Here is an 11,482-nt window from a genome sequence, read left to right on the forward strand (position 1 = left end):
CCTCTGGTGGGTGTGCTCCCACAGGGGGAGTGCCGCTCAGCCAGAAGCTGGGCTCATGGCTGGCGAGCACAGTGGCGGTGGCAGGAGCCTCCTCCGCCTCGGAGGCAGTGCTAAAGATGTCCGACTGACGGCTTAGGCTGCTCCCCCCTGGGGACATCCCTCCAGGGCTCCCAGACTGTGAGACGGTGCAGGCTGGGCTGAGGGAACCCCTCCAGGTGCAAGAATTATATGCACCAGGCTTCTAGTAAAATATAATCTTATCTTTTAATCTAAAGTGCTCAGCCATGGGTAGCATTTGAGTCGGCATAAACATGTGAAGGTCAAATATTTCCTTAGTCCTTATTGTTTTAACCCACGGTGGTATCAGATAACAGAAACTTCCTCTACCAAATAGGAAGACAATAGATTAATAAAAGGTGGTCCCTATACTCCGTTGCTTTCGTGACCATCAATTTTTGAAATTATATACACGTTATTACTTTGATCAAATCAAAAATTTAAAAAAGAAAAAGAGAAACTCAACAAGGAGGATGTATGAGAATGGAAAAGTATAAGCCAATATCCCTAATTCTAGATGCGAAAGTTGTAAATGCAACCTTAGCAAACTGAATTGAGCAATGAGGACGTGAAGACAGACACACAGGGCAACGGAACAGAACTGAGCGTCCAGAAACACCGGTAAACCCCACATCGACTGCCCATCGATTTCCAACAGGAGCGCTAACTCCGTTCAATGGGTGAGGAACAGTCTTTTCAACAAATGGTGTCGGACAACTGGATATCTGTACATGGAAGAATGAAGTTGGACCAGCACCTCACACCATATAGAAAATTCCCCTCAAAATAGGTCAGACCTAAAAGTAAGAGCTAAAGCCATACAGGTTTTAAGAAGAAACCGTGAGCTTGGATTTGGGAATCGTTTCTTAGATATGACACCAAAACACAAGCAACAGAAGAAAAAATTCGATAGACTGGACTTCGTCAAAATTAAAACTTTTGCCCGGCTGGTGTGGCTCAGTGGTTGAGTGTCGAATCAAAATTAAAACTTTTGCCAGGCTGGTGTGGCTCAGTGGTCGACCCAGGAACCAAGAGGTCACGGTTTGATTCCCAGTCAGGGCATAGGCTCAGGTTTGGGGGTTGATCCCCGCGGGGGGCGTGCAGGAGGCAGCACGGGGGAGAAAGGCCCACCGCAGCGCTGAGCACAGCTGATTTGGCACGTGCTGGTGGAACTAAAACCACAGGAACATTCTGGAACAGTAAAGAGACACCCTGCTCTGACTCGGCCAGCGACCTCCTCCCCCTCCCAGCTCCGAGTGGAGTCTTGGGGACTCCAGGCGAGCCGCCTTCTCTCTCTAGGCCTGAGTTTCTTTGTCTGCAAAGTGAGCAGCTGGGTGAGAAGCCATGGACATCCTCCCGGAGCCGGCAAACCCTTGACATGCCCATTCGACAGATGAGGAAACCCGAGGCCACGGCTTGTAGTGAATGTGGGACAGCTTCCAGGTCTCCTCACACCCTGAAGCCTGACCCAGGATGCTTCCCCTCCTCCTCCTCCTCCTCCTCCTCCTCCTCACCTGCCCACCGGCCCCAGTTCCCGCTGGAGGGGTGGAGGGGAGGGGATGTGGAGGGCCTGTGCCTCACCTGGTGGGCCTCAGGGGGCAGAGTCCATGGGGACAGGGTGGCTCGGAGCTCAGCGTCCTCAGGGTGGGGAACGCCCTTACCCGGAGCCCGGCTCTGGCTATTCCATGCTATTCCGCTGGCATGGATAGGGCCGGGCGTGGTGCAGCCGGGCCCGGGCAGGCGTGTCCCAGCTCCCCCTGCCTCTTCCGGTCCCTGGTCCTTCCGCAGGGGCCGCTTGGACTGTTGAGCCTCTGGCGCCCTGCAGGGCTGAGGGCAGAGGTGTCGGTCTTGCTTCCGGGCCTCAGGCTGGCGGACCCCTCCCCTCCCCGTCCAGCTGTGCCCCTCCTGGTCTTCCTTGGCTTCTGCCCTGTTTGTTCTGTGTTTGGCCCAAGAGAGGGATGTGGGCTGGCAGGTGCCCTAGGTAGAGCCTGGAGGCAGCATCCGGGCCGGGCAGGCCCACCCCCGGCCCCCTGCCCACTGCCCCCAGCCAAGCGGGGTCCCCCGTCCTCCTGCCCGGCTGAGGCAGGCCCTGGAAGGGCACAGTGGCAGGCCCTCTGTGATGCTCCTGTTGCCATGGTGATCCTAGGGGAGAAGCCCATCGCATTCTGCCCTCGGAACCTCCACCCACCGGCCCAGCTCTGCTCTGCCTGCCCCCGGAGATGGCGCTATGCCAGGGGACTCGAGAGCACGGGCCCAGCTAGAGTCCAAGCCTCTCCCGGGCATCCCTCATGCCTCCCCGAACCCCGACAGGGACCGCCCCTGCACGTGGGGCTCCGAAACCAGCCTCCACTGTGAGGCGATGGTGGGTAATGGAGAGGCCCAGGATTCAAAACAGAAAACCCACATTCCAGGCCCGACCCGGCCACCCGGCCCTTCATGGCCGTGTGACCTGGACAAGGCAGGCCGTGAACTTCAGCCTCCCCTTCCGTGAGGTGGATAATGCCGGGCTGACCCCCGGCTGACCCCCGGCTGACCCCCGGCTGACCCCCGGCTGACCCGCTTCTCAGCGATTCCTCGGTGACTTTCCACGGCGGCTCCCTGATACCTAATGCTCTTCCATCCGGCTCAGTGCTGCCTGTGGGTTTCCTGTGTGCGGAGCTGCCCCTGCCTGGCTGGGGAAAGTTCGCAGCCAAGACCCAGTGGGAGATGCCAAGACCCGTGCCTGGGATGGTGCCAGGCGCACCTAGCGCTCGCGGGTGTTTGTGGGGATACCCTGGGGCAGTGGTTCTCAACCTTCTGGCCCTTTAAATACAGTTCCTCATGTTGTGACTGAAGCATAAAATTATTTTCGTGGCTACTTCCTAACTGCAATGTTGCTACTGTTATGAATCGTCATGTACATATCTGATATGCAGGATGGTCTTAGGCGACCCCTGTGAAAGGGTCGTTCGCCCGCCAAAGGGATCGCGACCCACAGGTTGAGAACCGCTGTCCTGGGGCATCTGGGAGGGCCGGGGAGGAAGCTGGGGCAGCTCAGCCGGCTGGTCCTGGTGGGACTTGGGGATATTGTGAAGGAACCGCAGTTCAGGAGAAAGGGAGGGAGCACTCCATTGTCTCCCAACTCCTCTCATGGCTCCGTAGCTGCTGATCAGGGTCAAGGAGATGAAGGACCCAGTGCCAGCTCCAGGGTCCACACAGATTCAAGCAGCGGACCCAGCTTCCAGGCCCAGCCAGAGCCACTGGTCACGGGCGCCCCCCAGCGGCCACTGGGGGAAGGCAAAACCCTGTGGCCACAAAGGCGACATGTATTCACGTATTCCTTCTGTGCCAGGCGTGGCGCCAGGCACATGTTTCAACTTAAAATACATCTTTGTCAATCACCTGCTAAACGGAAAGCTCTCTCTCGAGTGTTACATGTCGGTAGGGGAAGAGGGACTACAAGGGAGGGAGGTATTCCTTGCAGCAGTGGCCCTCGGCCCAGGCTGTCCACTAGACTCGCCCCACCAGCCCCAGGGCCCCTTGCAGACGGATGGAGCCGAGGGGTGGGGCAGAGGCCCCCGGGCTTGCGGGTGCTCCAGACACGACAACCACTGGTTTGGAGAGTCGACTGAAACGTTTCTTGCCCCGCATTCTCACCCGGCTGCTGAGGGAGGTGTTATTGTCCCATTTCCCAGATGAGGAGACTGAGGTCCAAGTGAACCTGCCCTTTCCCGGGTGGGACAGTGTTTGCCACAGCACGGGAGGCAGGGGCGCAACAAGTACTCCTCCAGGGCTGCCCCGGATCTGAGGAGACTCCATCATCATTGTTTTCCGGGAATAGAAAAAACAACCACCAAGGTCATTGGGAAATCGTTATCATTTTTAAGGCATTGAATCATAGAGGCAAAACGGTACGCACCGAAGTCCCCTGCAGTCTCAGCGTGTTACCACGCGGGGGTAGGTCAGAGAGGGAGGGGGAGGGATTGACGTTAAGGCTCCGGGTCAGACCGCGAGTCAGGGCTCCTGGAAGTGTGGTCCGAAGGCCACCGGCTCCTTAGAAGTGCAGCGGCCTCTCGGCCCCCCGGCGGATTCTGGAGGAAGATCCCGAGAAGCCGTCCTTGTGGCCACTGAAGGCCAAGGGCCACCGCAGTTTTGAGCATTCCCTTCGTTCAAGAGGAACATGTCCTGGCTCACATCACTTCCCGTGGCGCAGGAGAGCCCTGCCTGGAGCCGGGGCTGATGCATTGAAATGTGTGGAGCCAGCGGCCGAGATATTAACCAGCTGCCCCTGGGGACTGGAGTGCTCGCACCCACCTCGCGTGGGCTGGCTGGGAGGCCACAGCGTGCCCACGGACATCCGCCCAGGCGGGGCCCACACACAGCCCTGGGCCCTTTCTCCTTCCCTCGCTCAGAACCAACCTGCTAACTCCCGCCTCCGCCAGTCACAGCCCTCACAGCCACCCAGACTCCCCACGGGGATGCAAAACTCTGGCTCTGACTGAGGTGACGGGATTCTAAAGAAACGCCATCCTGCCCTGGCCGGTGTGGCTCAGTGGGTAGAGCGTCGGCCTGGGGACTGAAGGATCCCAGGTTTGATTCGGGTCAAGGGCATGTACCTTGGTTGCAGGCACATGGCCAGTAGGGGGTGTGCAGGAGGCAGCTGATGGATGCTTCTCTCTCATTGATGTTTCTAACTCTCTATCGCTCTCCCTTCCTCTCTGTAAAAAATCAATAAAATATTTAAAAAATATATATGTATTTTTTTAAAAATCAATGATTGATGGGCTGCCTCCTGCACACCCCCTACTGGGGACCAAGCCCCAAACCCAGGCATGTGCCCTGACCGGGAAGCAAATGATGACCTCCTGGTTCATGGGTCGATACTCAACCACTGAGCCACACCGGCCAGACCCCATCACACCATTTTGCTGCTTGAAGTTCTCCTGTGGTGCCCTGCAGCTTGCAGGATATCCCTTGACGCCTTAGTGCAAGTGTGTCAGACTCAAAGGCTAACACGGGCCAAATAAACAAGGTTTAAGTGTATGTGGCCGCAAAAAACAAACAAAAAGCTTCCATTTTCATAGAAACGTAGGTTTATTTCGATAGAGACATGCTGAATACAAAGGGCTGAAATAAATGAGTCATCGTTAGCATAAAATAATAGAACATTTTAATAAGAATTAATATTTTTTCTTAAACATTCACTTGCCAGACACTGAACAACTGCATAAATTAATAAGCATCATGCAAATAAACCTATTTTTCTTGTTCTCCAAAAGCAAAATATTTCGTTGTGCATACCACACAAGTCAGTACAAGACTAATGAGGTGGCCATCGGCTGCTGAAATATTCGCTGCTGGTATTAGTGGAGAGAAATGGTGCGCCTGCGTGTAAGGCACGTAAGGAAAATGAATGCAACACGATGATAGTCATCAGTCGCTAGCGAACGTTGTAGTTGGTTATTGATAATGATGTATGACAGGATATTGTAAAAGTTAAGTTACGAACTTTTTATTGAAACGTTTCTTACATACCGGTTATTGGCTGGGCCGCAAAAACGTTCGTTGTGGGCCCCGAGTTTGACCTGCCTGCACTCACCACCACTGCAGGGCTTGGGGAGGCTGCCCGCCTGGCCGACCCTTTAATTCAGCGCAGCCACAGCATATATGCCTGTTGCATCTGAAAGCCGTGAATAAATACACGTTTGAAAATCGAATGAGTAACTGAACAAATGAATAGATTATACCTGCCTGGCTCAGGGCAGTCGGAAAGGGCCCGTGTGTGTGAGGACCGCCCTGTGTGGGTGGCGGGAGCCTGTACACAGTGGCTTTGGAGAGAGACAGTGGTCAGGCCGGAGGGGGTCCTGGGAGAGGGCAGGGGGTGGGAATGCCAGGAGCTGAGGGTTGAGAGCGGGGAGCAAGGCTGCAAGGCTGCAAGGGGGGATTCCCAGAGCCTCACCTGCCCCCAAGGTGGCAGAGCAGCTCACCAACCCGTTTGGAGAAGATGACGACGACCTTGAGACCAACTGGATTGTGGACAGGAGCTTGCAGGTATGGGGGAAGGAGGGAGCCCGTCCTATGAGCTTTCCCCAAACGGGACCCAGGGACGGGGACCCTGAAATTCTGCAGAGAGGCCTGACACTGAATGGCCTCCTCTCCCCTCCCAGGATTCTCACCCCAATTTTTGCGGCCTCAGGTGGTGTCAGTCTCTCCATTTCGCAAGTAGGGAAACTGAGGCCCAGAGACACGGAAGTGGCCTCTCCCGGTCACCTGGCAAGTTCATGGTCTTGCTTGGCTGATCTTCCTGTGGGACTTCTGCTTCCGTCCCCGACGGCCAGGTGTCCCTGTTGGCCGTGGACGAGAGGCACCAGGACCTGCCCCCAGTGGAGCGGGGCCTGTACTGGAACGACCCGGAGCCACAGCCCCCCTACACGGCCGCCTCTGCCCAGTCTCGCCGACCCTCCTTTTCTGGCTCCACCTTCAATATCAGGTGGGCGGTGCCAGGGAACCACCTCGGAGGAGAGAAAACCCAAGTGCGTGGGCCTGCCTGGGCACAGACGGCCCAGCTAACGCACACCGGGTGCTCGCTAAGTACCAGGCACTGCACGAAGCCCTTTATATACAGTAACTGCTGTTTTCTTCCCCATAGCCTCGCTGTGTCAGCGCCAGTTTTCAGGTGGCTAATTCCAGGTTCAGCGAGGTTAAGTTGCCGAGCCCCCCGTCACACGGCTAGCAGGCGGCACATGTGGGCCGGGTATGTCTGGTTCACCTCCCACCCTCCCCTCTTTCCTGTCCTGCTTCAGGGCTCTTGGGTACCTTGTCTAAGCCCCCTGTGTCCAGAGAGGGACCCTGAGGCCCAGAGAGAGAAGGGACTTACTCGAGGGCAGGCAGTGGTCAGTGATACTGCTGGGGTGTCGGGGCCTGGCTCCTGACGCTGGTCCGGAACTGTTTTCTGATAAGCCAGAGCATTTGGAGCGGTGGTGGTGGGATGGAGTGTCCCTGAAATGGGGGCGGGGGGCAGGCGCGCCCCAGCAGGGAGGCTGGGTCCTCACAGGGACCTTCTGGGTAGACTTTGTGCTACAGAGGAAAGGCCTCGGGCCGCCCACGTGGGTGCCGTTTCCCTGATGTGGTCAGAATCCCTTTGGAGCTGCCGCTGGGCCTCCGTGGGCTGAGGGGCGCCCGGACAGCTCTCTCTCGAGGATGAGCGTGAAGAGGACGCTGGTGCGTGTCTATCAAGGTTTCCTCCCACGGTGTTAAGCTGCTCTCTTCCTGCTCTTTTAAGAACACAATATCCTATTAGGCTGAAACTAGAATTAGCTGGCGTCTCCTAGTGGCGTGAACAAGGCTTGAAAAGGTGGTCAATTGAAACATTTCCGGAGGTGGCCTTCGAGCTCGACCCGATCTGGGCTCAGCAACCGAAGGCTGTGGAGATGGAGGGGGAGGAGCAGAAGTAATGCATAGGCCTGGCTCCCGGGGACACACACTTCGGTGACACTGGATACACAGCGCAGGTCCCGGATGCCGGGGAAGGGACAGGACGGAGGAGGTCACTGTGCCCCCTGGAGGGAGGGGCCTGCAGCTGGGCCTGCAGCCTGGGGAGGTTTGGACAGGGCGAGGGCGACTCCTCTCCTTGGCGACGCTGCTCCCAGGCGGCACCACAAATGCCAGGCGAGGAGCCTGCGTGTTAACACGGGCAAAAGGGACCACAGAGCAGCTGGGTGAGCTGGGCCGGGAGGATGGCTCAGGAGGCACAGGATGGATCAGGAGAGGCGAGTCGGCATGCTGAGGAAGACTGTGTCCTTGGCCTGGGGCCGGGGGGAGGGAGAAGAGGGGCTGAGGGAGAAATCAGGTCGGGTTTGGTCCCTTTGTCCCCCCGACTCAACCCGCAGTCTCTTGCTTCTTCCCAGTCTGCACAAGGAAGAGACGGAGTTCCAGCCCAGCCAGGGGGAGGCAGGGGAGGCGGGCGCGCACACTGGCATCCTCGGCTGCCTCCTGGGGCTGCAGTCCCACCACCACCCCAGCAGGACGAGCTCGAAGACCAAGCTAATGCTGCCCCAGAAGGAAGGCCTCCTCCCTGAGGGCCAGCCCGAGCACCTCAGGGGTGCCAGGAAGCGCCCCGGGGACCCGCAAGACAGCGAGGCCTGGAAGATGAGGGGGGAGGAGACCTTTAAGTCCGCGGCGCTGTATGGGAGGTCGGGCTACCACAGTGCCCCCCAGACGCCGCTCAGCTCCACCCCCATGGTGCTCCCACCAGGGCCCTCAGCACCCCCGTCTCCCCGGTGTCGACAACACTGTCAAAGACCAGAGCCCGCAGCCTGTGACGCGAGGGGCCAGGAGGAGCTTGGAGCTGCTCCCAGAGTGTGCAGGGGCCTCGATGGAGCCCCCGGAATTGTGTCACAGCAAGAGGAAAACTGTCGAGTTTAACCTGTCAGCGGCCCCCAAGAGTCATCTCTGAGAACCACATACACGATCGACAAGCAGCATACACACGACACTCACAGACCACGACCCCTTCTGGGCCTTGGAAAACAGGTCTGTGCTCTACCCCAACCAGCCCCACCCCAGCTCCCCTTGCTCCGAGCCCACCCTTCCTCCAGGATTTCCTCACGGCTCCATCACTGCAGAGCAGGCTGGACCTGGGCCCAGCACTGGCTTGCAGCACACACTTGGCCACCCCGGCAGGGGCCCTAGGAAAGTGTTGGGGGCTTTTGTTCATTTCACCCAAGAGCCTGGCATCACCAGGAAGGAGTCCCTGCGACCGCGGTGAGGAGGCGGCTGCCCTAACGGGAATGCCAGGAGGAGCTACCAGGCCAGGCTTCAATGGGGAGATGTTATCCTCACTTTCAACAGCGTGGGAGACACTAAATCCCATGGGGCAGAGCGGGGGGCTCTAGCGGTAGCCCAAGAATCCAACTCCCTGCCCAGATTGAGAGGTGGTATATGAGCGGTCCCCCAAGACCACCACTGGCCTGAAGCTCTGGCAAAGGCTGCCACACCTCTGGATGGTTGAGGGCACGCAGGTCCCTTGGGGCGTCTCACTGCTTTGGGCGCCTCAGCGAGACTTCACTTCAAATGTGCTCTTCCTGCTTCCTGGGGTCAATCCAAGCTGTCACAACCCCCCGTGTCCCCTTTATTCCATCCTTAGACTCACCCTGTTATACATCTGTCTCGCCCCACCCCCATCATGTGGGAGGGAAGTTTAACTTCCTATTTCTAGATTCTCAAGAAGTTCCTTCTGTGGTCAGAATACACAGCTGTGAGATCTTAAAAGGGCCACCATCTGTCTTGCTTCCAGGGCTAGACAGAAACCTGAAGATCACTGTGGCTGACTTGGGAAATGATATAACGGCTCTGCAGTACCGGCACTAGTCATTTTTAATATCTAAGATGCCTCAACCTTTGCTCTCCCGCTACAGCTAACGTCATATTGGAATGAAGGTACCTTCCATATTCATGTGAAATTTCTCAAATTTCCAACAGGGATGAAGCACATTCCTAGTCCGTCTCCCCAGGAGCAGCGGCACCCGCCTGGTCCCACCCGTGTACACACCACGGGACTCTGACCCAGTCACAGACAGCTGTCCACACGGATGCTCCCGACAGCCTGAATTACATGGTCAGCTCAGTGGATAACGATAATCATTAGTTTCAAGACTACCTAAGCCTTTAAATGCCCTTTGTACATAAATGAAAGCTAGAATGAGCCACTAGAAACATGTAATTCAGAATCAGGAGTCCCAGAGTCCTGTCTGAATTCCACACCCCCAAGCCTTGGTATCTTTCATGAACTTAGGGGTTTCACGTAACTGAGGACGAATAAACTAAGGGTTTTCATAAACACAAGTCCTGTCAGGCGTTTCATTTTAATTAGTGTGAACCCGGCACTGACGCATTTAGCAAAGGCGGCCTAGGTATGACATACTGCAGCCGATCCCAGGAACGCACAGACAACAGCTGGGTACCAAATTACTTTATTGGAAGGAACGGTACAAATGACAGACATGAGTGGATGATTTGGTACAAGTTATAGAAAAGGTAAAGGTAGCTCCAACATGCAGTACTGCTTGGGGGACCAGGAAGTCGCCCCGAGGCCACGGGAAGCAGCCAAGGCTTAGCTCTCGTCGCTGTCCCCCAGGGTGTGCTTGTCAAAGAGGTACTCGGCCATCCCCGCTTCAGGGGCCCCCAACCTGCGCAGGTTGGTGACGTGGTCGCCCAGTTCTTTGATGGATTTCACCTGCTCATTCAGGCAGTGCGTCTCAATGAAGTCGCACAACTACAAACACAGAACGGGAAGAACACGGTCAACTCCCAGCCATTCAGGAAGACCCCTCCTCCATTCGCTCTCAGGGGCCAATACTCACATGAGGGTCATTTTTCTCAGTGGCCAGTTTGTGCAAGTCCAGTAGTGACTGATTCACACTTTTTTCCAAGTGCAGCGCACACTCCATTGCGTTCAGCCCGTTCTCCCAGTCGTCGCGGTCTGGTTTCTGAAGGAGAGGGAGTTAGGGCAAGGCACCCAGTCTTACCGAGTGCACCATGACAATTTGGCAGGCAAACCTTTCGGTGAAAGGAACATCTAAGTTTCCAACCCTCTCCCTTCCCCTCTAAGATCAATACAAACATATTTAAACTAAAAAATGGGCCGGAAGATCAGCTGCGCGGGGCTTCCGTGGGCCGTGTGCTCACCTTGATGTCCTGGAGGAAGATGCGGCCGCCCCGCTGGTTCTGCAGCTTCATCAGCTTCTCCGCGTGCTCCCTCTCCTCGTGCGATTGGTGAAGAAAGTATTTGGCAAAGTTCTTCAAAGCCACATCGTCGCGGTCAAAGTAGTAAGACTGCGGGTGGACATGAGCGGGTTAGTGAGGGGCAGGCCGCGCTCCTGGACTGAACCCAACAGTCATCAGTTTCTCCCCAAAGGGAAAAGGGGAGCCGGGTCTGTCTCTGAAATGGGAGGTCGGCTGCGAGGAGCCTGCGGCACTGCCTCCAGGACGAAATGCGCGGCCAAGTTCTCCCGCGGGTGTCGGATTTCCCTGCAGGTGCCCGCGCCCCCTCCTCACCGGGACACGTTAACAGTGAGCGGCTGGCAGAGGGATTTCTAAAATTAACCCACGAGCAGCGGGTAGGTGGATGGGAGGCGGTGTTGAGACACTCGCTGTGTTAGGAGCTCCGAACAGAAACCCAGGCCTGCTGGCCGGCCAGGGGGACGGGGACGCGGCCGTGGCCGGGCACAACCGCAACGGGGCTACGATTCCTAGACCCCCAAAGGGTAAGGAAATGAAGGGCCCAGGCAGCACCAGAAGGCAACCTGGGGTCCCCCACACGGGAGACGGCTGAGACTCGCCCCCACGCCAGTGGGGCCCCGAGATAAGCAGAGCCGGGGGTGGAGACAGCTGCTCGGGAGGGGGCGCCCACGAAGATAAGCCGCTCGCGCCAGCCCCGAGGTTGCTA

General features: G+C 57.0%; 2 protein-coding genes across 2 annotated transcripts in view; one reads left to right on the plus strand and one right to left on the minus strand.

Annotated features, from left to right (window-relative positions):
• Positions 1-2,284: 2,284 nt before the first annotated feature.
• On the plus strand, positions 2,285-10,065 carry BEST1 (bestrophin 1). The gene is given in 6 exon segments (XM_014544548.1): positions 2,285-2,408; positions 5,948-6,087; positions 6,375-6,526; positions 7,944-8,303; positions 8,305-8,568; positions 9,517-10,065. Coding segments are annotated over 6 exon segments (1,059 nt in total). The 3' UTR covers positions 9,536-10,065.
• The window catches only part of FTH1 (ferritin, heavy polypeptide 1), a 5,792-nt gene continuing 4,301 nt past the window's right edge, over positions 9,992-11,482 (minus strand). Inside the window, exons 4-6 of the mRNA XM_005872194.2 lie at positions 10,723-10,889; positions 10,398-10,523; positions 9,992-10,309 (exon numbers count right to left, since the gene is read on the minus strand). Of these exons, the coding sequence (XP_005872256.2) occupies positions 10,148-10,309; positions 10,398-10,523; positions 10,723-10,889 (455 nt within the window). The 3' untranslated portion in view covers positions 9,992-10,147. The remainder of the gene's footprint in view (positions 10,310-10,397; positions 10,524-10,722; positions 10,890-11,482) is intronic.

This window comes from Myotis brandtii, unplaced genomic scaffold (genome assembly GCF_000412655.1).
Source record: "Myotis brandtii unplaced genomic scaffold, ASM41265v1 scaffold369, whole genome shotgun sequence".
Lineage (NCBI taxonomy): Eukaryota > Metazoa > Chordata > Mammalia > Chiroptera > Vespertilionidae > Myotis > Myotis brandtii.